This window comes from Micropterus dolomieu, linkage group LG12 (genome assembly GCF_021292245.1).
Source record: "Micropterus dolomieu isolate WLL.071019.BEF.003 ecotype Adirondacks linkage group LG12, ASM2129224v1, whole genome shotgun sequence".
Lineage (NCBI taxonomy): Eukaryota > Metazoa > Chordata > Actinopteri > Centrarchiformes > Centrarchidae > Micropterus > Micropterus dolomieu.
The window spans coordinates 19327646-19351780 of NC_060161.1; the positions used below are offsets into that span (position 1 = coordinate 19327646).

The window sequence follows — 24135 nt, forward strand, 5'->3', positions numbered from 1 at the left end:
AGAGGGATATCTTTTTCTTAATTAATAAATGACCAAAAACAAACAAAGAATTGATCCAATTATCTGTGTATCCAAAGCCTGATGTTGCTTCTTCCTCTGTGCCATAGAGCCCCATTGTTGTCCAAAAACTACCCCAAAAAGGCATAAATGAGCCACACTTTTACACTGGGTGACATGTTTGTAACACTATACTGTATGCATACATATAAACTGTCCTACTGCTGTAGATATCATGGAGTACTAAATAGGCATCTGAAAATAAACAAAAAAAATTCCCCCTGTTTGAGAAGCCTTTGCTCAAAATCACGGCACCCAGGAAATGACGCATCTTTAAGTTTGCGTTAAGAATATCATGCGTGTCTTTTTTTGGATTTCTTCTCACAGGGGACGCCGTACATCCCTGTGAGTGGTTCAGTGATACCTGCCATACCAGGTAAGTGTAATCACTTATAATATTGTATGTACACTGCATGCAATGATCCCTGCATGCATGAAGAGAGTTGCTGCATGTATGAGAAAAAGCATTCATGGTTTGCTGATTTGATTTGGGACAAAAATCAGTGTGTCAAAGGGTTTTTCTGCCTCCAGAACATCACATATTCAATCCAGCAGATCAAAGTGTTGACAAACCAGCATGCACACGTAGCGCTGCCAGCGAATACAATATTGCCGTGAAGAAAATTCTGGAGAAATCCTGTGCCTCTTCTGGCTCTGGGAGCATCCACAGCTCAGAGGAGCCAACAGTGAGGATGAGTGAAGATTCACCGCTGCCAAAGAAAGGAAGAGAGAAGTTAGCCAGTCTCTTAGCTGATCTGTTAGGCTTTCCAAGCCCAGACAGGCAGCTGGAGGCAAAGACCAACAGACTGAACTTGTATGAGTCCATGAGCCCGAGATTTGGAAATGAGCTCAAATCTGCGCCAACTGGCCCCCGTGTACCGTCACACGACTCACTGCAAGAGAAAAGAGCTGCCATTTATGAAAACTGTTTGAAGTGTCAAGGAGAGCACTGCCACCCTCCTCCACGGGTCGCACCGGCTGAAATGCACCGCAACAGGTGCATCTCCACTTCACAGCCCTTTCCAACTGGGCTGCTGAAAAGAAGCCAAGAACACGAAGTAGCGGCTAATGAGGGACTGCTCTGTCAAGCTCACAGTGATGGATCGCAGAGCGTGGACGGGCAGTGTCAGGATGAAGAGATGGATGGTCAGAAAGTGAACAGTGAAGGTAAGAGGCCTCTTCTCCAGTTTCCTCTAGAACTCATAACTAAGCTTCTACAATTCCTCTGGTGTCCTTTGAAACGGATCTTCTCTTTGTTTCAGTCCTGTTGTTCTCTTTATCATCAATAAAAAAACACTTTCCTCCTGGCTTAGTTTGTTTAATCAACTGCTTGTTTTCTCTCTTCACTCTGATCTTTCCTTTTGTTGTGTTGCTTTCACAACTGAGCTGGTTCAGGGCCGTGAAAAGCAGATGGGATTGAAGTTGCTGCAAGAGTAATGAAATAAGCAATGATATATAGGCTCCACCTCAGAGTCGGTGCCATTTTTTAATAAGGCCCCTGTTACAAAGGGTTTTAAATTGTAATATAAGTTTGTTAATACATTTTCCGAATGGTAAGCAATCACAAGGCACTGTCAAATATTTGTCACAACCCGAAGGTTGGCTTAAAACTCATTTAGAAGGCATTAGTAAAGGATTTAAGCATTTATTAACAACCAGCCAAAGAAATATCTTGCAACCTGGCAACCCAAAACTACTTATTTAAGTAAACTATAAAGCATTAATAAATAATTTATTAGCAATCAGTTAGAACTTATAAACCCTTAAAAAAGAGCTCCTTGTTGGAAAGTGGTACCAGAACACAACAAAACCATTTATTGGCCAAAATGTGTTTTAGTTTTTTAACATAAAATATTTTTGATACCCTCAAGTTACTTAAATTTGATTATTAAGAATTGTGAAAAATGTCCTTGTCAGCACTCTCTGGTGGACAAACTATGTAATGGGGACACTGTTTGTAAAATACCTCAAACATACAGCATCTTTAGCAGTTCTGTTCTGAAATTTTGTGTTTATTTGTATTGGTGAGGGTAGGCGTAATAAATCACATCTCTGTGAAAAGCAATACACGTCAACAGCAGCACAAACTGCCGCCTCCACCTTTCTAAAACAGGTTTCAACACAAACTGAATATTTGAAGGGAGGATTTATTGCAGGACTGTTGCATTAGACTGCATTAGTTCTAGCTAGGTGTGCCTAATGACAAACTGGTGCCTGAGTGTGTATGCCAGAGTGTGATAGTAACTCGTATCAGTATATATGTTTTAAGTAACAAGAAATTGCAGCGCAAAAATGCCAAAGGTTTGTTCAAGGTCCTTTTACAGGCTGTTGCTGTCGCATAGTCTGTAAAATGTCCTGCTCGGTACACTTTGTGGTCACAATTCCTTTAAAAATAAGAATTGAAGGAATCCTTAACAAAAATCTTGGTCATGTGTTTATGTAAAACAAATAGACAATTATATCAATAAAGAAAAAAGTTATTCTCAAATCTATCAGTATTGACTAAATTATCAGATAATAATGTCAATGCTGATGTATCAGTCAGGCTGTAATGTAAAGGCCTTCTACATCATAAAACTGAAAGTATCAGTGATAACAGTGTTTACATTTTAGTGTTTAGATTGGGTTTCACGTTTGCACAGGACACTAAACTGTCTGCTGCATGTGCAGCCTCTTTACCAGCATGCAGGTGGTGATGTCTGTCCCTTGCATGTTGTTAGTACAGCTTTTATTTGTTTGTGGTATTGTGAGACGATGACTCAATGTTGTTTGTCCCAATGGCTCTTCTGCAGGAATTCCTGCATTCATACCTAGAGAGCACCATGTCTGCTTTTCCCCCCTGCAAAATGGATTGTTTTAAAAAAAAATTATTAAAATTATATTATTAACGCTTATTTTCTTCCTGGGCTATTGGCACAAAAAATGTTTAGTTTCCTATATTTAAAACACACTATATTTTTCTCTCCCACCAGACAAAAGGCTTAATAGTAACGAGGAAAGACGCAGAGCTGATCCTGCTTATGAGATCATGGAGAGTCGGGCGCCGGAGAGGAACTCGGAGGTAGGCCAATCCAAAACTCTCTAATCCGCTTTATGCTATCAACCGCTCACACATTTTGACTATGTAAGTCATTGTACCCTGAGTTCAGACAGACATTTTGGGGGGGAAACGTCTGATATCATGGGAATACCTATTGATGGGGATTAAAACGAATGAATAGCAGCTCATAGACGTTGGTTTTTAAAAGAGGCTGGAAAAATATCTGAAACTGAACGTAAACAAATGTGTTCAATCAGCATTTGTACTTTTGAACTTCTTGTCCACTTAGTTATTCCATATAAGGATTGGAATAAACACTTGAGGAAGATGGGAGTGTCTCCACTCTCTGTGTATAAGCTGAAATCATAGCATTAAAGTATTATACTTTATTTTAATGTGGGTGTGGGATCAGACACAGTCTTCTCAGAGGTGTTTGTTCAGCCAAAAGGGGGAAAAAAAGAGAAAAGTCAAGCAGGTGAGAAGATTAGTAGCACTGTCAGGAGCCAGGAGGCAATACGCCTAGCTTAGCATAAAAACAGGAAGCCAGGGGGAACAGCTACCAGGTTTAAAAATACAATCTTCATTGTTTTATTCATATAGAAATGTAATGTGTGGTTTTAGAGGGAGTTATGTGCTGTGACTGTTAGTGAACAACAGCCTGGTGCAGCATCTTCCTTTACACTCATCTATGACTTAGACTTTGACTTAGAGGTGAGGACTTTTGAAACTTGGTAGCCAGGCTAGCAGTTTCCTCCTGCTTCTAGTCTCTATGCGAAGCTAAGCTTATAATCTTCTGGATCCAGGTCCACATTTAATTTACAGACACGGAGTGGTATCAACCCTACTTATCTAACTTATGGGAAGAAAGCAAATAAGTCCACTCCCAGAATATTGAACAACATTATATGGAATATAGATAATTTGATTATTTTCCATCCTTACAGCTAGGGCTGCACCGGATATCTTTATTTAATTTTTTGTCTTTATTTTTTTTTTACATTCAAAGCTTCTATTGAGGTTGCGGAATGAAGCTTTGAATGTCTGTTGTCATTTTATGTCATCAGCCTAAAAAAAAACGTCCGTTTCATCACCATAAATACATGTAGGCAGAACTTTAATACCAAAAACAGTCCGGTATAGAAGTTCAGTGGGTGCGACCTTCACTCAGTGCGTCACAAACTACAAGAGGCAATATAGATTATTGGTCACTGTGGTTTAGAAAAGGCTAAACAGCAGCTAATACGGCTTGAAGCTGAATATTTCGTGAGATAAAAACATCTTGACTTTTGGACTTGACAACACTCTGGTGTTGTTGGAAATGTTTGGATCTAAGTATTTGGTACAGCCCTACTTATTGCTATTAAATGTGAGCAAATTCATTTAACCCCTGGAGTGCTGTGATATAAAGCATGAATATTAAAAAACAATGCTAGACGTTTTCCATGCTGTCGACCATTGGTTTAAAAAAACCCAATGCATTTGTGAATCGAGCCAACTGCAGGGAAATCCACCAGTGTAATCAGCTGACGCCATTACAGATGATCACTTTTATGTACTAGCCTCATTCATTCTCAACATGATGATGCTCCCGTCAACAAATCCATCTTTGTGTGCTCTGTGGCCTCAGCGATACTGAAAGCAATATGGCTGCGCTCCACCACCAATTTTCACACCACAGTAGCTGTAGCTGTTACAGCGGCTGTCTGGAATCCGAGATTGTGTGGCAGCAATTTTAAAAGGTATGGTTATCCGTCCATAATGAGGAGGCATTGCAGCTCTCAGTAAATCCTGAATATCAGTCTCTCTCTATAAATATTCCTGACGTGTCCACCGATCTGTTGAGGAGAAAGTCACCGACACTCTTCTTATGTAATAAATTTGTGTGCTGGGTATAATTGCTCTCTGCTTACTGTCTGTGTGTTTGTTTCTAGGCAGAAGAAAAAAGCAAGTACGAGCTAATGGGCAGCTGTGGTCACCAGAGGTTCCTTCAAGAGGCTGAAGGTGAGTGAGGCTGACATCATGACATCAAGCTACATAACCAGGTTGTTTTTTTTCCCCAACCAAGCCATTTAAACACATGCAAATTGTTGGGTCTATAGCTGCACAAATAAATTCAGATTTTGTTTTTGAGTGCTCTGAACATGTTCAGTCGTGCACTAGCTAGGCTTTCTCACAATAACCAGGACCCACTCACAGAAAAGTTAATTAAATTGATGAGTCATGCACCTGAATCAACCTAGCAGCAAACTTATCACCCGTTACCTTGTGTGCATGAGTTGAAATGAATAAATGCATAAAACGAGGCTCATTCGGTGTCTGAAATAGCAGACAGGCTCGAGGCATAACATCCACAAGGGCGATGCTGGGAACAAACACGTACACCACACATAATGTTGACTTGACTTTAACAAGGGCAAGGGACTGTGACGTTGATGGGAAGTTGTTCTCATGAAGTGGCTAACTGTACAGTGCTGCATACAGACTCATAAAATCTGGAGCCAGTTGTGCTACCTCTGAGTAAGTTCAAATTGCCAGCGGTGGGATGTAATTAAGTGTATTTAAGTTAAAATACTATGTAGCTTTGTACTTCTACTGCACCACATGTTTGGCAGCAGATTTTGCAGTCAGATTATTAATCCAAAATATAAAGCAATTAATAAATTATGTAGTTTTATGATTAAGCCATACTAAATTGCTGTTGTCTCTACTGGTGCACCCCCCACTGCCCGCCCTTTAGCTCTGGCAGACCAATCATTGCTGATTGGCCTAAAACGCATCACTGCCATTTTGCCAGCCAGCACGGGAATGTCGCCACAGACACCAGATCTAAAAACTCCAGTGTATAGCGAATACAGAGAGATTTACCTGGCAATGAAAAGGCCTAATCAGCATTAATTTGATCAGAGATCATTTGTATGTAAAAGTACCACACTCTGACTAATTCTTCTGAAAATCATTAATTGCTTTTGTTTTTTTCTTTTCTGGACACAAAAATTTAGGAATTAACAGACCCATAAAACAGTTACAGTTATCAGCCAGAAAAACATTTATATTTTTTATTATTAAGAATGTGGTAGTTTCTGGGTTTGTACTCGTATTTCTGTTGCTGATTGATTTGCAGTTTAAATGCTTCTTTGTATGTTACTACAGTACATGTAATATTAAAAAGAATCTTTGGTCTGTCTCCAATATAATGATAGTACTGGGGCTTAATGAAGGCATCAGCTGAAATTTGCCTTCTTTTACGTGATTGTCAGGTCATGTACAAACCTGCAAAGTGTATATGTATATATGTATGTGTGTATATATAGATCTATCTATCTATCTATCTAGGGCCTGGTTCAGTGACATCTCCTTTTCATTGTGTAATGGAGGGATGTGCTCCTTCACTGCAGAGTGAGCATTTATTTCTTCATCTGCACCAGGCATGGGCTGGTAAAGTCGATGTTATTTCAGTATTGATGCACAAACACATGAGGGAAAGTGAGCTCGTATGTCTCCCTCCGTACAACAAACAATGAAAAAGACACGAGACAGCAGTTGTTTTCTTTTTCAAATGTCAGGATTTTTAACAGATGAACACAATGGTGGAAGACTTAAACAAAAGTATAATCTAGATGCCAGCTAAATTTAATTATTGTACTAAATCGCAGAAACATAGTACTTTGCTCTGTTCAGTAACATGAGGGGTGAAACTCGCTGATGTTAGCTAGTTAATTAACCACTTTATCTGCCTCGTTAGCAATCCAATAGTATTTTTTTCACCAGTGCTAAACATGCTAACTCTCTTAGCTTGTTGCATATTTCAAGATAGCGTTACCTTGAGTTTAGCGATGAGTGGTGCTCCTGTAGATGGGATATCCTATTTGTCCTACTACCTCAGTCTTTTTCGATGGTGGGAAAATGTTCGGGGGTTCCCCTCCTTCTGCCATCTTACACACAGGTGACTGATTGCTCGCACCAACCGGAGGGGGAGGAGTCATGTTACTCTCCATGCTGCACACAACCTGTGGGATTTTTAGCACTTTCCATCTTTGACGAGACATTTAATAAAAAACCAGGTGATACCACAATGGTATAACAGACAATTTTAGACTTTTTCATACCGTTGGATAGCTTGAAACCGGTAACTGGCCCATGCCAAACCTGCACTTTGTAAAGCCGTAAATTATAGTTACATAAGAGGAAACACAGATATGTAACCAAACAGAGAGTGCAGTGATGTGTGACAGGATACCTGCGCTGATGTGAGGTGAGGGGACAGTCGACAGGGGACATGTGGACACTTAAGCAACCTGTACCGAGAAACATGCCCTCAGTCTAATGCACACCTGCTCTAGGAAATCCCAGCAGCTGTCATGAAATGGCACCAAACCCATCAGTCATGTTCTCACACACACACACACACACACACACACACCTCGGCTCCCATGTCATCTTACCCGTCATCCTGCCTGAGCAAGCAGTTAATGGACGGGGACTTGCAGGAGTTGGCCAAGTCCATGTGCTCAGGTTTACGTGATGGCTTGATGGCAACTGAAATGAGTACATGATTTTCATGTTATGTTATAGTATTTTCATAATGTTACATTAAAACAGCTTAATCTCCTGATTTCCTGAAACATTGCAGTTAGCAACTATGACTGATGATCTTATATTGACTTATTTTGGTTCCACAGTGAGACATCTATTCAGGCTGTTCGAGTGTGCAAGCATTAAGGCTTTTGGTGGGACATTTACCTACGGCAGTGCCAGTTTTGATGCCCAGATACACTGTATAATAACAGCAATTTGGAAGGTGCATTATATGTCACTCTGTGCAAGATGGTCTAATAAAATCTCTGTTGTGATCTATGACACACTGTATGATATCCATTTTGAGGCATTTGACATTTTTCTGTGAATCCCTGGTGAACTTTCGTCTTTTGAAAATGGCTCTGGCTGTCTTTGGTCACCAAAGCTCTAATTGCGAGTTCTACACTAATGTATTTTCTGACTAATGCCCCAGATCAGAGGCAAATTGGCGCTCACTACCGCAAACGGGGGAAATGTCGGGGGAGGAGTCGTAACACCTGCAGCAGATCATCAGAAAGCATGACTAGGTCTTTTAGCATATCACTTCTTGAGTGTGCTTTGTTCAAAGTAATTTGAAAACCACACTTATCGGGGATTCCTCCTAACAAAATGTCTCGTAATGTGTGACCCCCTGTTGCCGAGCACTCGTGTAATGTGCATACCACAACAACTTCAAGATACCCCATTATAGGACAGTCATGTCATATGATCGGTAAAGCAATCTGTCGACTTTAAACTAAGCTGATTGTTGGCAGAAATGTCTTTCAGTAAAATCTACACTCCAATTTATTAGGTACACCTAGCTAAAACTGATGTGGTGTCAAACTGTGGGTAGTGTTGATTCAACTGCGGTCATTCTGTCCACCCCATTTATATCAATGAGGATAGGCTAGGTAACAGTACAAATAATATATAATAATGCAATCCTTCGTGAAGGAGGGAGTTATTACAGAACTGTTAAGACGGCATTAGTTTCAGCTAGGTGTACCTAATAAACTGGCAACTGAGTTTAGGACCACCATTTGTACGGACAAAGGTTTATTGTGGTGTACTAAGAGTTGCTCTTCCATATACCATTGTTAAACAGTTTTTTCATTTAATTTCATCAAAGTCAGCATTTGTGGATTTTAGTTTTCACGCTATTGAAAACAGTGGTTAACCAATCCTGGGTCACAGGAAACCCACCATTGGTCCCTGAAATAGGGGGAAGAAAGTCATTTTTTTTAATGCCGTGAAAATATGACTTATCAAATTTGGACTTCTAGTTGTTGTACCGGAGAAATATGTCTCAAATGTTGCCATTTTAAGCAAATGCATAACTGCTCTGGGTTCAGTCAGACATGTTTCCACCTGCACTTCAATGTCTGCCTGCTGGAACAACATTTGAAAGGTGGAAAACTAGCTTGAACAGGCCTCTCAGCCTGAAGACAAAGCTGTCATTAGACCCCTGTTTTCGCCTCAAAAGCAGGATCACTAAGCTCAGCCAGGTATTGCCTCTAACATCCCCCATAGAGGAGATGCAAAGTGTATTATTGAAAGGTCCCTCAGTCTTAGAACTGTGGGCAAACCCACTGTTGTAATGGCATCCATTATAAAACCCCACACTTCTGTGAGGGCTGTTTGGTGTCTGATCAATTAGGTATCAGGCCTGTTAGGCGTTGCCAAAGGCTGCACCCACTGAGACTCTGCTGGCGTCTAATGGCTTCTCACTGATTGTATGGGTGTCCCCTGGGGTTGATGCCTCTGATCTGTGGAGGTAATGGCCACTGCCTGCTGCCATTTAGGAAGAGGCAATAGCCGGAGAAATCTTTTTTGTCCCCAAATGCTACATGTTACCCAGCCTCTGAACAAAATTTACAGCACTGCATTTATGATAGTGTAAATATAATCACAGCTGCAACATTACAGATACATATGAATCCGTGACAGTCTTTACAGTCACTGTGGAAATTAAAATAATGTATTTTATGCAGCTTTTCAGTTTTTATGACAAATAAATTATAATGACTTTATTTACTCAAACTGTCTTATAGATAGCCTCAGAGTTTGTGTTTCTAGCAGTAAATGCCCGCAGCTGAACTGCTTTCTGTTGTACTCCTACTGGTGTTGGGATCGTCTAACACACCACAGCAAATGTAGTTTAACGATCTGTTTTCTGTGATCTAGATATTCTCTTTAATCTCCAACATCAGTAGTCTTGCAATAAGATGTAAGGTAAACAGATCAGAAGCGTTCATGTTGCTGCGTTCAACATCATGTTTATTTTGTTATGAAGTGTTTGTGCTCAGTAAGAGCCTGAGCTCTTTGTTTAATGAGTATTGGTTTTTGCTGAAGTACAGCACTTGACGCGAATTACATGGGCACTCTATGGGCAGTGTAGTGAATTAGTGTGAAATAAACAATATGGGGTTTGTATTAGAGCCCGACCAATAAAGGTCAATAAAAGTTTTTAAGGTCAATATTAAAGGTTTAAAATTGGATAATGATTAATCAGCCAACATTCTTTTTTCCCTCCTTTTAAAGGTTCAGTGTGTAAGTTTTAGTGGCATCTAGTGGTGAGGGTTGTGAATTACAACCATCTGTCCAGTCTACCACTGCCCCCTACCCTTTCAAAGAGCATAAGACAGCGGTGGCTGACAACAGCACAGAAGTTATCTCTTCTGAGAAGGGAGAGAGTGGCCAGTCAAGAAATGAGGTTTCTTTAGGTAGATTTATTAAGAAAAAACAACATAGAGCAAAAAATACAAATAAATAAATGCTTTGATAGCGGTGCTGAAATGGATCTCAGTCATGACAGCAACAGTTACTCATATAATCACTTCCTCTTTAGTGGTTTTGCCTACAAAATAAAAGCGCAAAAAGCTTGTTAACTGTAATGCATTATTGGAGTTGAACTGAGCTTTTACTTTGAAAAATTAAAAGTCTGTAGTCCGCTTGACACACCTCTGAAAGAGCCGTCAGAGAACATGATTCCCCTAAATGTCCTCTGCCTGGAGATAATGGGCAAATGAAAAAGCGTCTGTAGGTTGATGGATGGGGATCAAACTCCGAAACAAAAACAGTGCAGCACATGCTGTTATCTGAGAAACATTCGCTGCAGAATCCATTTGTTCAAGAGAGAAAGAAGTTGTCCCGAGGCGGGATCAAACACTAAACCTGCAGGGTGTGAGTCTTGCATTTCACTAACTGAGCTAACCGAACGCCATGTTGATGTAAGTCAATATTATGGCTTATATTCTCATCCACCATCTAATTGAAACTATTGCTCTGATGCAAAACTTATTTGCAGACCCCTGCTGTCTTCTTCTGCTTCTTCTGCTTCATGTATTAAACATAGTGATGAGCGTTCTGTAGCGCTGTTTGTCCGTTTTCAGCTACTGTAGAAACATGACGATGCAATGTGGTAACGTCCATGGAAGGGGGGGACCCGCGGTTATGTAGATATAAATGTCTCATTCTAAGGTAATAAAAACATAATAGTTTATTATGTAAGGTCTTTATACACTACTGAAAACATAGTAATGGATCTTGTATTGCATATCTGTTGATAGATCCTCAAAAATATTACACACTGGACCTTTTTAAACACGTAGCATCATCAAACATTTAAGATAAGGTTCTAGTTTGTACACCCATAAATAGGACAAGAAATAGCTTGGTGATTTGTAACTGTAGCGGCAAGTAGAGCTAAAACAGGTTAAACAGGCTAAAACAGCAAAAATGCTAAGACAAAATTGGAGCTTTTCTATACTGTACACTGTCATGTACAGTATAGTAGTACACTGAAGGTTTGTTGGTCTGAGATTTAACACAATTTAAAGATGTCACCTTGGGCCCGGTGATGTACTTGTGATGGGCATTTTTAAAAACATTTTAAACAATGAATTGAGAATCAGCAGTTGATGATGCAGGTAATTGTTAGTTGCAGCCAGAGTCGTGAGTCAGTCAAAATGAATTCTGTTTATATATTGCTTCAAATAATGTCGCTCAGTGCTGCAATATGACGATGATGATGATTTTAACAAGCTAAAGGGGAAAGAAGTCCGTGGACAAATTTGATTTTCCACACCTGTGTGGCCACCAGGGTCCATGCAACATAAATTTCGTTCTCTGTCCATGTTTTTGAGAGTCAAAGCGCAGCCTAAACTTGCTGACAGTCTGGACTGTACATGCCAGCAAATGTGAGAACATGTCTGTGTATGTAAACACATGTAATATTAAAAAGAACTACGTGTGTTTTCCGCTATCGCCATTTGTTGTGGTGTATATACGGCCCTTTACATAAAAATACACCAAATGTAAAAAGAATCTTTTGACAGTGTGACCTGGTTAATTCTTCGATATGTTAACATTTAATTCATGATTATACTCAGGTTTTGATCTAAAGTGAACACCTTACTATCAACATGAATGTGTGATTCCTATGAACAGTGCTGTTGGAGGTGACAGGTACATCTTGCTTTGCACTAGTTCCTTCACGGGCGAGGAAAAAAAGTATTAAAATTTCTCCTCGAGTGTTCTCTCCCCCCGTTTTTGAAGGTTGTGACTATCTTTGCTGGCAGTCGATGCAGCCATAAAAGAAAGGCATCGGATGATGCATGTCACAGAGAGGAAATATGCACATATTTTACGTGTTTGTTCTGAAACTGTGTCGATAAGACATTTGAGCTAAACCGCATTCAATCTGCCAGCAGTGACCTCGACTCTGCACCTCTCTATGCTGGGCAGTTTATGACCGGTAAACCATTTATCAAGCACAATAAATTACATGGATAACGCACTTTAGGCAACACTGTGGTTATAATTTGTGTGTTTGACAGGAAAGACAATGGGTCAAGGCGACATTTGTTTTTTAGTTTTACTTCACACCTTTTTTTCTGCTGACTGCACTATTTGATCAGTTTCATAGATTCCTGAAGCATTTGCTGTTTTTACCCCAAATACAATACTGCTTGTGTTCAAAGTTAAACTGTTGCCATTAATAGCACTTATTGTTAGTACATTTCTCTTAGACAAATTGTGCAAATGCATATGTTTATTAGTAAACAGTTGTGGAATTTTGAATACAGAAATCTGCCAATAATTTGTAGCGTTGTTGGTGATGCAAATATTGTTCAAATTAATCAGCTTATCTAGATTTTGTATTTTGCAATGGTTTTTTTAAATAGCATTTTTATGTGAATCAGATTTACAGTAAAAATATTGGGCTGTAAACTTACACTTCTAAAAAAAAAAAAATAAGGGAACACTTCAGGGATATCAATTTATCCAATTTGGGAGCATATTGTGTCACCTGTTTTGATGCAAATGAAAGTGACAACAGGTTCACTGGAGAAGCAACAGCGAGACAACCCCTAAAAAAAGGGAATGGTTTTGCAAGCAGTGGCCACAAACACTTGCTCTATTTTTATCCTTTCTGACTGATTGTTCTCTAGTTGTGCATTTGTAAGTGTCCTTGTCACTACTAGTAGCATGAGGCGGTAACTGCAGCCCATTGAGGTTGCACAGGTAGTCCAGCTCCTCCTGGCTGTTGGAGGAGCTCTGTTGGTGGCGTGGCACATCTATACCGCAAGGTTTGCTGTCTCTCCCAGCACAGTCTCAAGAGCATGGAGATACCAGGAGACAGGCCATAACACAAGGAGAGCTGGACAGGACCGTATCAATCAGCAGGACAGGTATCTGCTTCTTTGTGCAAGAAGGAACGTGGGGAGCACTGCCAGAGCCCTCCAAATTGATTTTGATGTATGTTTCTGACTAAACTGTCAGAACGAGACTCCATGAGGGTGGCATGAGGACCCGATGACCTCTAGTGAGATCTGTGCTCACACTTTGTGCAGAGAACACCAGAATTAGTTGGTCCACCCTTGGCGACCTGTTCTCTTAACAGACGAGCAGGTTCACTGAGCACATGTGACAGACGTGAAAGAGTCTGGAGATTGTGGTAAACGTTATGCTGCCTGCAACATCATCTAGCATGAACTGCGGTGGGTCAGTGATGGCTAACTGTTCCCTGACTGCTGTTAGGTACTGCAGTGAAATCCTCAGAGCCATTGTCAGACCTCCCAGTCCTGGTGCGGGACAATGCCTGGCCCTGTGTGTGTGTGTGTGTGTCTGTGTGTGTGTGTGTGTGGGCAGTTCCTGGATGATGAAGGCACTGATGCCACTGACTTGCCCTCATGTTCCCTAGAACTGAATCCAATTCAGAACATCTACGATGTTACGTATCGGTGCATCTGACGCCACCAAGTAGCACCACAGACTGTCCAGGAGCTCACTGATGCCCTGATCCAGCCCTGAATTTGTTGGTGATTTTGGTTTCCATTGACCTCGGTTACGTCATTTTTTTCCTCACCAGATTCAATAAAATACAATGAAGATTTTTAACTATTCGTTCATTGAGATCTGATGTGTGATTTAGGTATTTTGATTTGAGCGGTGTATATTTAACATGTGGGTGCTCCTGTTCTGGTTTTATTTGAAAAATAACTTTGTGTCAGTAAATGCACCAGAATGTTTTTCACATGGTCAAGGAATTGGATGCCGGATGTGGAGCTCTGATGGTGGAATTAAAAGGGCAATATGTTAGGGCTTTACTGCCTCATAACACAAAATAACCATAATGTCTCTCATAATTTATCTCTGGGGCAGCTAATTATGCATAATTAGCCTCCAGGGGAAAGGAAAGCCCACTGGGATACACTGTGTTCTAGTTTGGCTGCTGATCCTTTATCCACTTGTGTGCTTTAGTGTTGAAAATAATATTGTCATTTTATTGCACATGTGAATGAATCTAATTAACATTAGGCTGTTGAGAAGGACTGTTGCCACAAGAGTTACTAACTAACCCTGGAGGGGGAAGTCTTTTAGCTTTCGATTAAGGTTGTAATGACAAGGTGTTAAAATAACACCAGTCTTATCTTTGTTTTTGTCATTATGATCTTTTGATTAGATCATAATGACAAAAACAAATCCTGTTTCAAACAAGTGTCACAGTAACGCTGCTGTTATATTATCTTTTTAATATTCTCAGCAAATCCTATGAAAAGACAAAAACCAACAATGACTGTGTGGGGCCACAGCCTGCTAGAGCTTATTCCTCTGTGCAGGAGAACTCCATTGTTGTCCAAAAACTTAGAAACTAAATTAGAAATGCATAAAAGACCCATACTGTTGAATTAAAGTGATTTTTTTTTTTTTTATTACAATGAACACAGCCAGTGTAGAAAAGTGGGACCAGATCCCCAGACAAAACACAAAGTACTGTGAAATAACTGGCTGCGTTCACTATAAAGAAATCCAAATACCACTACATGGCTCTTTTATGTGTTTTAAGAGTTTTTGGATGACAGTATAAGCTACCAGGCTGTGAGTACGCAGACAAATCTTGTCAGTAGGATAAATAGTCAGTTTTGGTCTCTTTTAGGGTTTCGTTGATAATGTAAGTTGTCACACCTTTTTAGATCAAGATTGTGATCTTCAGGCGAACTGTAGAAATCCCGTTTTTTAATGTCCTCTTTCTTTCTCTTTCCAAACTTCACATAACCTCATTTACTAGCAGATCCGTACTACATGAACAAAAAAATAGAATGAAGTGCTTTGCTGATTGGACAAATTACTTTTGTAAACAATGCAGTTGAGTTGTGAGAACTCAACTGCAACTGTTATTTTATGATTGTTATCTTTTGGCTTCCGATTACAACTTAAAATGAAACTCCGGTTTCAGTCACCATTTAGAAACATGTACAGTATCTTTAATGCAGTATTGTGTTTAAGTGGTACAAATGGAGAAATTCATTGGCTACATCAAGTCCACAGGGCGTTTTAAAAATTGAGAAAAAAGATCGCAATTTAGATTGTGATTGCTATTAAATAGATTTTTTTTAATATTTTTATTTACTAGAGACAATGCACATTAATCAACATTGCAATTAGACTTAAATGTAAATGAACCAGGAGTTGGCTAAATAGCTAATTTTACATCCATAGTCCCTGAGCAGGTTGTAACTAATTAGTGCCAATATCCCTAGCATAGGGCCTAAATAAGTACTGCAAGAAAAAGGTAAAATACAAGATAATACATAAACACAAGATAATATATAAATACATGACAAAAGTGACGACAGAAGTACAGTATGTAAAGGCATTAAGATTATGTAAAGTGCTGAAGATAGGTGGGTGGATTGCTAGTGGCTACAAGTCTGATTTGTCTTTAGCCATGTCTTAAGTTTATGTTTAAAAGTTAAATAATTATTGCGTTCTGTCAGTTCAACAGGTTAACTAGTAGCTAGAGGCTCTAACCGAGAATTCTGTTTGTCTATTTAGACTTTTTCAAGGGACCGCCCATGCCTATGTAAATATATTGTATTACAAGGATATCTACTGAAGTTAGCATGTTAACCTGCTAGCCAAAACCAGATAAAAGCTCGTCCTGTCTTGAAATACCACTTTGTACCTCAAGGGGACATTATCGGATAGTATAGATCAGGCCTCCACCCATAGTATCAGCTGAAAGAGGATTAACAGTGATTTTGCCACTCGCACGCAAGCTCTCTTGGCTTTTTTAGTCTAATAAAAAACTCACGGAGTGTAAAGAAAGGCAGTATTCGTACACCTATGGTCCTTAACAAACTGCCTGATCTCCCTCTCGCTCCTCTCCAGCTTGATGCCTTTCCCGAAGCTGCCATGCCTTTGTCAAAGTCAGAGTCCTGGCCTGTTCACTGGGATAGCGGTATTATTGGGGGTTGTAGCCCGACACACTTTAAAGTTTGCTTGCTTCTCCGCACGCATTCTTTTGTCAGTCCTGGCCAGAGCCGCTGTAAATCACCTTGGTACTGTATTCCCTGTTGTCAAATTGGCCTCTGATGGTCTTGGAGGCTGTGTTCGATCCCAGTGCAGCTGTGTCCACTGGGAGACTGCGGAGCCTGGTTCTGTTGCCCGCTCGCCTGGCTCCGGTTCTGGTGAACATTCCGGACTCAGTCCGCTAATAGGACTGCTAAGTTAGCTGCACGGCTAGCTGAGCTAACTAGCTAACATGTGTCTGTAACATCTGGTGGAGAGTAGTCAATTCTTACACAATGCACCTTATAAGACCTTGTTACTCTTGTATTGACAGGGGCAGTGTTCGTTTTTCCCCCAGAGGCACCACTTCCTGAAAGGCCTCGCAGTGAAGGCGTGACATACGTGAATATTCCTGTTAGTCCCATATCCAAGAAGCAGCTCAACTACATGGAGCTGGAGCTGCAGGAGCCAGGTCCTAGCACCCGGGGGGCTGTTGCACATCTCCCGCTTCAGAGTAAGGACACATCTGAAATAACCTTTTGATAAATAAAAGGGCTGACATACAGTTTACTCTAAAGCAGTGGTAATTACATATTCCTATATTTTTTACCTTATTCAAATGGCAGCCATCTATCTATTGTTAAAAGAGGCCTCAGAAAATCATGTGTCCCTTCCAAGATTAGTGAAAAACTCCAATAGACCTCAAAAATGCTCAAGATAAACAAACTACATAATAAATTGACACTTGGAAGATTGCAGCAAATTGGTGTGGGCTTTGTCTAACATTTAGAAACCTGCATTATTTGTATAATTTGTTTACTTGCTTGCAGCCTTCTTCTAAACTGCCTTTGTTGGCTGATTATCGGCAACTGTAGATTGATGCAAGTGTGAAACGATTGGCTGTAGGGCTGAACAATTTATTGAAATCTTATCGAAATTAAGAATATAGCCATCTGCAATTTTCAAATCGCAAGAGGTGCAATATTTGTTTTGATTTGGTATAGATCCTTGCAAAAATCATACCGTAATAATTTTTCAATGACAATCATCCTCATGCATGACAACAAACAGTAGCACAAAAGTCTGGATGATAGTAGTGCGAGGTATCAGATCTCAGTACCATATTGGTAGCAAACAAAGTTTGTGTACAATATGACTATTGCTTACTTTATATTAAAGGTTCAGTGTGTAAGTTTTAGTGGCATCTAGTGGTGAGGGTTGCAAATTGCAACTAGCGGCTCACAGTGCATTCACATGCTGCTTGGATGGTCCCATTTCCCGAGTTGTGAAGTCGTTCTTCCGACTTCAGTGTGTGTTCATGTGCTTTTAAGTCGGAATGTGGAATCAACATGGATGTTACTACAAAAATGTGTTGGATTAGCCTTATCAGAGCATAAAAACAACACGCAGACATCTCGTTCACTCTACATGGACAGCAAACTAACTGTTATAACCATATTACAAATTACATGTTTGCAAAATACATATATATATATAATACGTGCTTTTGCACGAATCAAAGTTCTGTATACTTCTTTATGTCCCAAGTACACTTTATTTCTCTTTTTGCAATAAAGTTTTGAGGAGGAAAAAAAGATTATGATTATTCCGACACCACATGAATGCACCTTCAGCGGCTGCTCACCCCTCCCTTTCCAAGCAAGCAGGTGAAGCTACGGTGGCCGACACGCTCTGTCGGCTCTTGTGCTAAATAATACGCGTGCTCCTCCTTTTGTTCAAATTTCTCTCCTTTTCTTACTTTTAATAAACCGGTCGACTACTACTGCTATATTACTACTTCATATTCTTACGTAGTGACGAAACACGCGGTGAAGAGCCGTTTGTCCGTTCCGGCTACTGTAGAAACATGGCAGTGCAACATGGCGACGTCCATATAGGACCCGCGCTGTATGTAGATATAAATGGCTCACTCTAAGGTAATAAAAACATAACGTTTCATTATGTAAGGTCTTTATACACCACTGAAAACATAGTTATTTATAATATATTGCATTTCTGTCAACAGATCTCCAGCAATATTACACACTGAACCTTTAATGCATTGTTCCACTGTATAAATGTTAATCATTGCATACATTTATGCACTGATGTAGCTCTGCCAAATGGACATGCTGTAAATAACATCATCATAATAAACTACAAAATCAAGAATTGCCTTTTAATGTCCATTCAGATCCCTTTAAGAAATTCATGAAAAATCCATGAGAATTTCTGATGAGGCTCCTTAATAGATAAGATGAAAGCAGAATTTTAATGCAAAGGTTTGAATTTAAGAGAAAATCCACGTCCCTAATTGGTTCAGTGAAAGTAAAAATAACCTTAATCGTGCCCTTACGTTTTTGTCTTTTTTCACACAGTGTACAAGGATTTCTTTTGTGCTCGTGTTGTGATAGGTGCTGCATCGTGGAAGAGCAATTTAGTAAATAATACATTTTCTGTTCAAATCCTGTAGACAGATATGAAAGAGCCAACTCAAAATAAACCAGCATATCGATATCAGGCGAGGATGAAAAGTTGCTCTCGACACACGATTGTTCTGTAATTCGATTTTACGTCGTCAGAGTTACAGGAATCGCTCAAACGATTGGGCTGATTTCCTCCTGTCCCACTAAAAGACAGCTGTGTCCTTGTCATCGGAGACGCGGTAGTGAGCTGTAATTGACGGACAATTCGACTATTAGCGTCATTGTCTTCAGAACTACGAGAGCTCTCTGGCTCTGACAGAGAGGTTAATATCTCATGTCAGCAATACAGTTAATATCCCGGCATGCGGCCCCATTAATCTGTCACCTGGGAGGAGGGTTGTCCCACCTCGCCCCTGAAAGGGGGTTACAGCGCATTCAGATCACAGCTGTGAATTCACTGGCTCAAATGGGATCCTCCTCCAGGGACTATTGATGTGCTGTGAGGAGCTGGTTTTGATTTCCTCCATTTTTATGAGACTATAAAACACATAACTCCAGCAGGAGGCAGCGGTATGGCGATGTGCATTTCTGGGGTATTGATGCACATTCTGCTTTTGCGATTAAACCTTGACATCTTGCTTATTTGATTTTCACCCAAGGAAAGGCACCAAATGATGGCAGTGCCATGGACGCGCACATGGAAGACAGCACATGAGGGGAATTTTAAAGGCTTCAGCTGAATAATTTGCATATTCTTCTGCTTTATGTGGGGACGCTCAGTCGCATAATGCTAAGCAATCATGTTGACAGCGAGGGCAGAGATCCGCTTCACTCTGAACTCTCTGTTGTCATGTTTGTTTGGACATTTCCATCAGTTCTTAGAAATATGGATTTTTTTAAAAAGATGATTCAGCAATGAGTTGCCAGAGCCCAAGGTGGCATCTTTTATATGTCTTGTATTGCTTTGTTCAACCAATACTACAAAAACCTACTGTGATAGAAGACTTAGAAAACGAAGAAGCTAGACATTTTGCCATTTTTGAATAAAATGAAAACAAGTAACCGAATGTCAAAATTGTTACTAATTAAGAGAATAGTTCAACATTTTGGGAAATATGATAATTTGCTTCCTTGTCAATCTTCAAATCTAACTCTGAGCAAGAAAGCATATATGCAAATTTCCAATCCACTAATTATTTCAGCTCTTCCAAAACAAAGTGTGGAGCGCTCCAGTATTGGAGCCAGGTTGGATGACTTTCTATAACTTACTGAAGTTAAAAGAGGGTCTCTTTTTGTTTCTTGACAGGAAAGACCTCCACCAAGTACGCCCAGATTGACATCACCGCTACAGAGATGGCCCACAAAGTCGGCACGCAGCATGCCCTGGGTCGGCAGGAGGGCCTGCACACTCTGGAGCTGAGAAGGAAGGGTACACCTCATTGACTTCTTCATCACTGAAATGTTGATCTCAGCAGGAGGTTTGTGCCCAAGACCAGCCGGCTGCATCATGAAACATCTGAGGGGGATTTTGAGTCCAGACTGTTCCCAAAAGATCCTCAGAGGTTTACTGTGGGATGCGTTCTCTGTCCTGTTCCATCTTTTGAATACAGAAAATATCTGCCCAGTTTCCATATTCTCTGATTCAGACTTGCTTCTCTAATCACAAAGCAACTTGAAGATGGAACCTCCTCTGAAAGGTCTGGCGCAGGATCAGGAGCAATATTTCAATCTTGGTCTATTTTGTGGACTTGGGCATCTCATTAAATGGCATTGTGTCAGTGCCTGAGCCTCAGGCTAACGCGGAGGAAGATGTGCGAGTCCTGAGCTGAGTCACTGGCCAGGATAAACCCCTAGAGCAGAAGAATTTCACAGCTCAGTCGGGCCATCCCTCACAACATGTAATATGCTGTTTTGGTCCTTGTTTGGGAAGGGGAGGAAGCAGTTTTGGTGTTTATTCTTACAAGGACTTCACATTAATTTATTCCTCAGCGATAACCACCTCAGTAATTCCACATGTAGTTGCACGAAACTCACTTTTTAGTATATTCATATTTGGGGAAACCTTCCATCCAGTCTTACTCAGAATGCTGCAATTTTCAGTCTCCCAGTCTCAAAAAATTACAAGATTTATGTTTGTATAAGTAAGAGTGAGATAATTCATGGCTCTGCATAATACTTCCACATCGTGCTTATTTTTGCCGGGGTGTAAGTAATGGATATGTTTTTATTATATCAACAGAATCTCAATGCTGCTAGTGGTGTTTTTTTTAATATATGGAATAAGATTTACTGTGGAAAAGCAGGGAAGACGATGAAAATCACTGGATTTCCTTTATCACAACAACAAATGTCTCCCAGAACAGACTGTCTGGCACTAGTGGCCCTCGTTTAAAAAAAATTATATATTTGAAAAAATTCAGTTTTTTGTTTTTTTTTACTGAAGGTGGTTAACATACTTCTAAAAAAAAGTGTTTTGTGTTTTGTAGAGCTAATTTAGGAACCCATTAGAGTCGGTGATTTGTTATTGTCACATATTGTCTGATTACACTCTCTTTTGATATCTGTAAATACATTCTCGTTCTGTTTAGGTGATGTGGATTGTTATAAAGTATACATGTGTAGACATGTATGTACAGTAAAGATGGATTAGTATTCATAACATTAACAACTGCTTTGATGTGCGTGTTGGATTCAGTACAGTAGGTCATATGGGACTTATTTCCCTATGTACAGTTTGGTACAATGTTATATAAAAGCATCCATACAACTGATGTTTGTTTTCATTCAACACTACGATGAAGGAAATTAGCACAGATCACGTTAACTAAATATGTGCAATATTTTTTGACCTTTGGGCCAGTGAGTCTGGAGTGAGCCACTTGAATAATTATACAAATATATAAAAGATTATATAAATCACAATTTTTATTAAAAGAGCGTTTCATTTGCTAATGGGTAATCCTGCTTCCTTATTCTGTATGTTTTGTTACCCCCTTATTAGACGTCTTAATCATAATAAAATAAAACCAAATACTTAAAATATGCTTCTGTAGTATGGAACAGATTACTTATAGTGGTCCCATATTAAAATTAAATTTAGCTGCTGGGTAGCTACTAAAGAAAATGTAGCGGAGGTGACACTTTACAAGCTAGAACTAGTCATTTTTTGTTAAACAACAGTTTACTGATTAACATTAACTTTTTTTAAAAAAGCAAATCCATATCAGGCTGTTTAGTTTTACTTAATGTCACACTATGACCATCTTTACCTTGCAACAGATGTTTTCTTGTCACATAAGAGGAGGTAGACATCATAACAGGAACACCTGTGAAATCAAACACAAATATCAACTTTGTTAGCCTTCCAATTGTTGACCAGATTTGCTCACATTATTACAGTTTCTATCTGCAGGAAAGGATCTAGGAGCACCAGCTTGGCCGTGTGAGAGCTTTGGAATAGAAACACAGTGGGTTGTGCACATTGTTCTCACAGTGTGCCACAGATCAGGCTGTAAAAGCTTTCACACAGAGTGACTATTAACAGGCATTGTTCCCGTTCCACATATTTTCAAAATGCTGATGTATAGTCTGCCAGCCTTCAGAATGACAAGATTTGCATTGGCTTGTCACACAGAGACTATGGATATTAACTTCACTGACCTGGAACGAAACCATACACAGTAGAAAAGTATTTCTTGGAAACTAATTTATTCATTAGTTCGTTTAGCCAGAAAGAGCAGAGAAGTAAAGCGTAATTGGCTGCCTGAGCTCAAATATTGATATAAATAAATTTAATGTTAATGCCACTCAGAAACTGGTGGCAGATTGAATCATCTATGCAAATCCGCAGACAGCTTGTGTGTAATTGCAGTGCCTGTTTTCAGTGAAAGAAACAGCAGTTTAGTTCTTGTGGGCAGAGTTTGAATCTCTCCCACTGTGACCACCAACAGTGAATACCCCACAAGTCCAATTCAGGACTACCATCTGTCTACCAGGACTGTGGACTTGAGACTCTGACTCGGGTGAAGACTTAACTTGCTTGAGAGACTTCTTTAACAAGATTAAAATTGATGCTCGACCGGATTCTAAACTTGACATGTGCTTTGACAAGACTGCGACAAGCATTGAGACTTGAAACTTCTTTTGACAAGACTTGTGACCTTCCTTGCCTTTGATTTTCCCTAAAGGACCTAATAACAGCACTTATACACTGTCGAGTCTTTCAGGAATGTGCTGTACAGGAAGCATATAAATGCTGCTTTCATACCAATATAAAAACACTCTACAACTGGATATTGAACTTCCTCAAACAGACCCCAGTCAGTTCAGATTGGCGGACTCTTCCACTCCAGTGCTCAATGCCGGAGCCCCCCAGGGCTGTGTGCTCAGCCCCCTCCTGTTCATGCTGTACACCCACGACCACGACGACCATCCCCAGGACCGGAGGGCTCTGCAGCGGGTGATTAAAACTGCTCAGAAGATCATTGGTACCCATCCCCTCGAGTATCAGTGATCTCTGTGAGGTGCCTACGCAGAGCCCAAAGTATACTAAAGGACACTACACACCCAGCCACAGCCTGTTCACCCTGCTGCCTTCTGGGAAGAGAGATAGAAGTTTCTGCTGCTACACCACCAGACTGCAGAGCAGCTTTTTCCCCAAGCTATCAGACTCTTAAACTCTAATTCATCCTCAGCACTGCTCCAGTGATAATAGTTTACTTCTGTTTACCATTTTTCATAATGAATTCAGTATTAATGTTCATTGTCTGCTATGTAGCAGTAGGGAGTTACAAAACTCAATTTTACTCTGACAATAAACCTACCTACCTACCTACACTCACCTAAAGGATTATTAGGAACACCATACTAATACTGTGTTTGACCCCCTTTCGCCTTCAGAACTGCCTTAATTCTACGTGGCATTGATTCAACAAGGTGCTGAAAGCATTCTTTAGAAATGTTGGCCCATATTGATAGGATATCATCTTGCAGTTGATGGAGATTTGTGGGATGCACATCCAGGGCACGAAGCTCCCGTTCCACCACATCCCAAAGACGCTCTATTGGGTTGAGATCTGGTGACTGGGGGCCATTTTAGTACAGTGAACTCATTGTCATGTTCAAGAAACCAATTTGAAATGATTCAAGCTTTGTGACATGGTGCATTATCCTGCTGGAAGTAGCCATCAGAGGATGGGTACATGGTGGCCATAAAGGGATGGACATGGTCAGAAACAATGCTCAGGTAGGCCGTGGCAT

At 40.1% G+C, this 24135-nt stretch overlaps 1 protein-coding gene and 1 long non-coding RNA gene across 6 annotated transcripts in view; one reads left to right on the forward strand and one right to left on the reverse strand.

Annotated features, from left to right (window-relative positions):
• The window catches only part of LOC123981077 (protein Dok-7-like), a 42280-nt gene extending 20460 nt beyond the window's left edge, over nucleotides 1-21820 (forward strand). Inside the window, exons 8-13 of one of the 4 annotated variants that reach the window (XM_046065706.1) lie at nucleotides 385-433; nucleotides 613-1224; nucleotides 3030-3118; nucleotides 5029-5098; nucleotides 16785-16964; nucleotides 20183-21820. In XM_046065706.1, the coding sequence (XP_045921662.1) occupies nucleotides 385-433; nucleotides 613-1224; nucleotides 3030-3118; nucleotides 5029-5098; nucleotides 16785-16964; nucleotides 20183-20319 (1137 nt within the window). In that variant the 3' untranslated portion in view covers nucleotides 20320-21820. Of the gene's footprint in view, nucleotides 1-384; nucleotides 434-588; nucleotides 1225-3029; nucleotides 3119-5028; nucleotides 5099-16784; nucleotides 16965-20182 lie in introns of all 4 variants that reach the window. The other 3 variants (XM_046065704.1, XM_046065705.1, XM_046065707.1) reach the window with 3 other exon arrangements.
• The window catches only part of LOC123981078, an 18332-nt gene continuing 9637 nt past the window's right edge, over nucleotides 15441-24135 (reverse strand). The window contains exons 2-4 of one of the 2 annotated variants that reach the window (XR_006827670.1): nucleotides 22146-22202; nucleotides 20146-20726; nucleotides 15441-16976 (exon numbers count right to left, since the gene is read on the reverse strand). This is a non-coding gene — a long non-coding RNA (uncharacterized LOC123981078). Of the gene's footprint in view, nucleotides 16987-20145; nucleotides 20727-22145; nucleotides 22203-24135 lie in introns of both variants that reach the window. The other variant, XR_006827669.1, reaches the window with a different exon arrangement.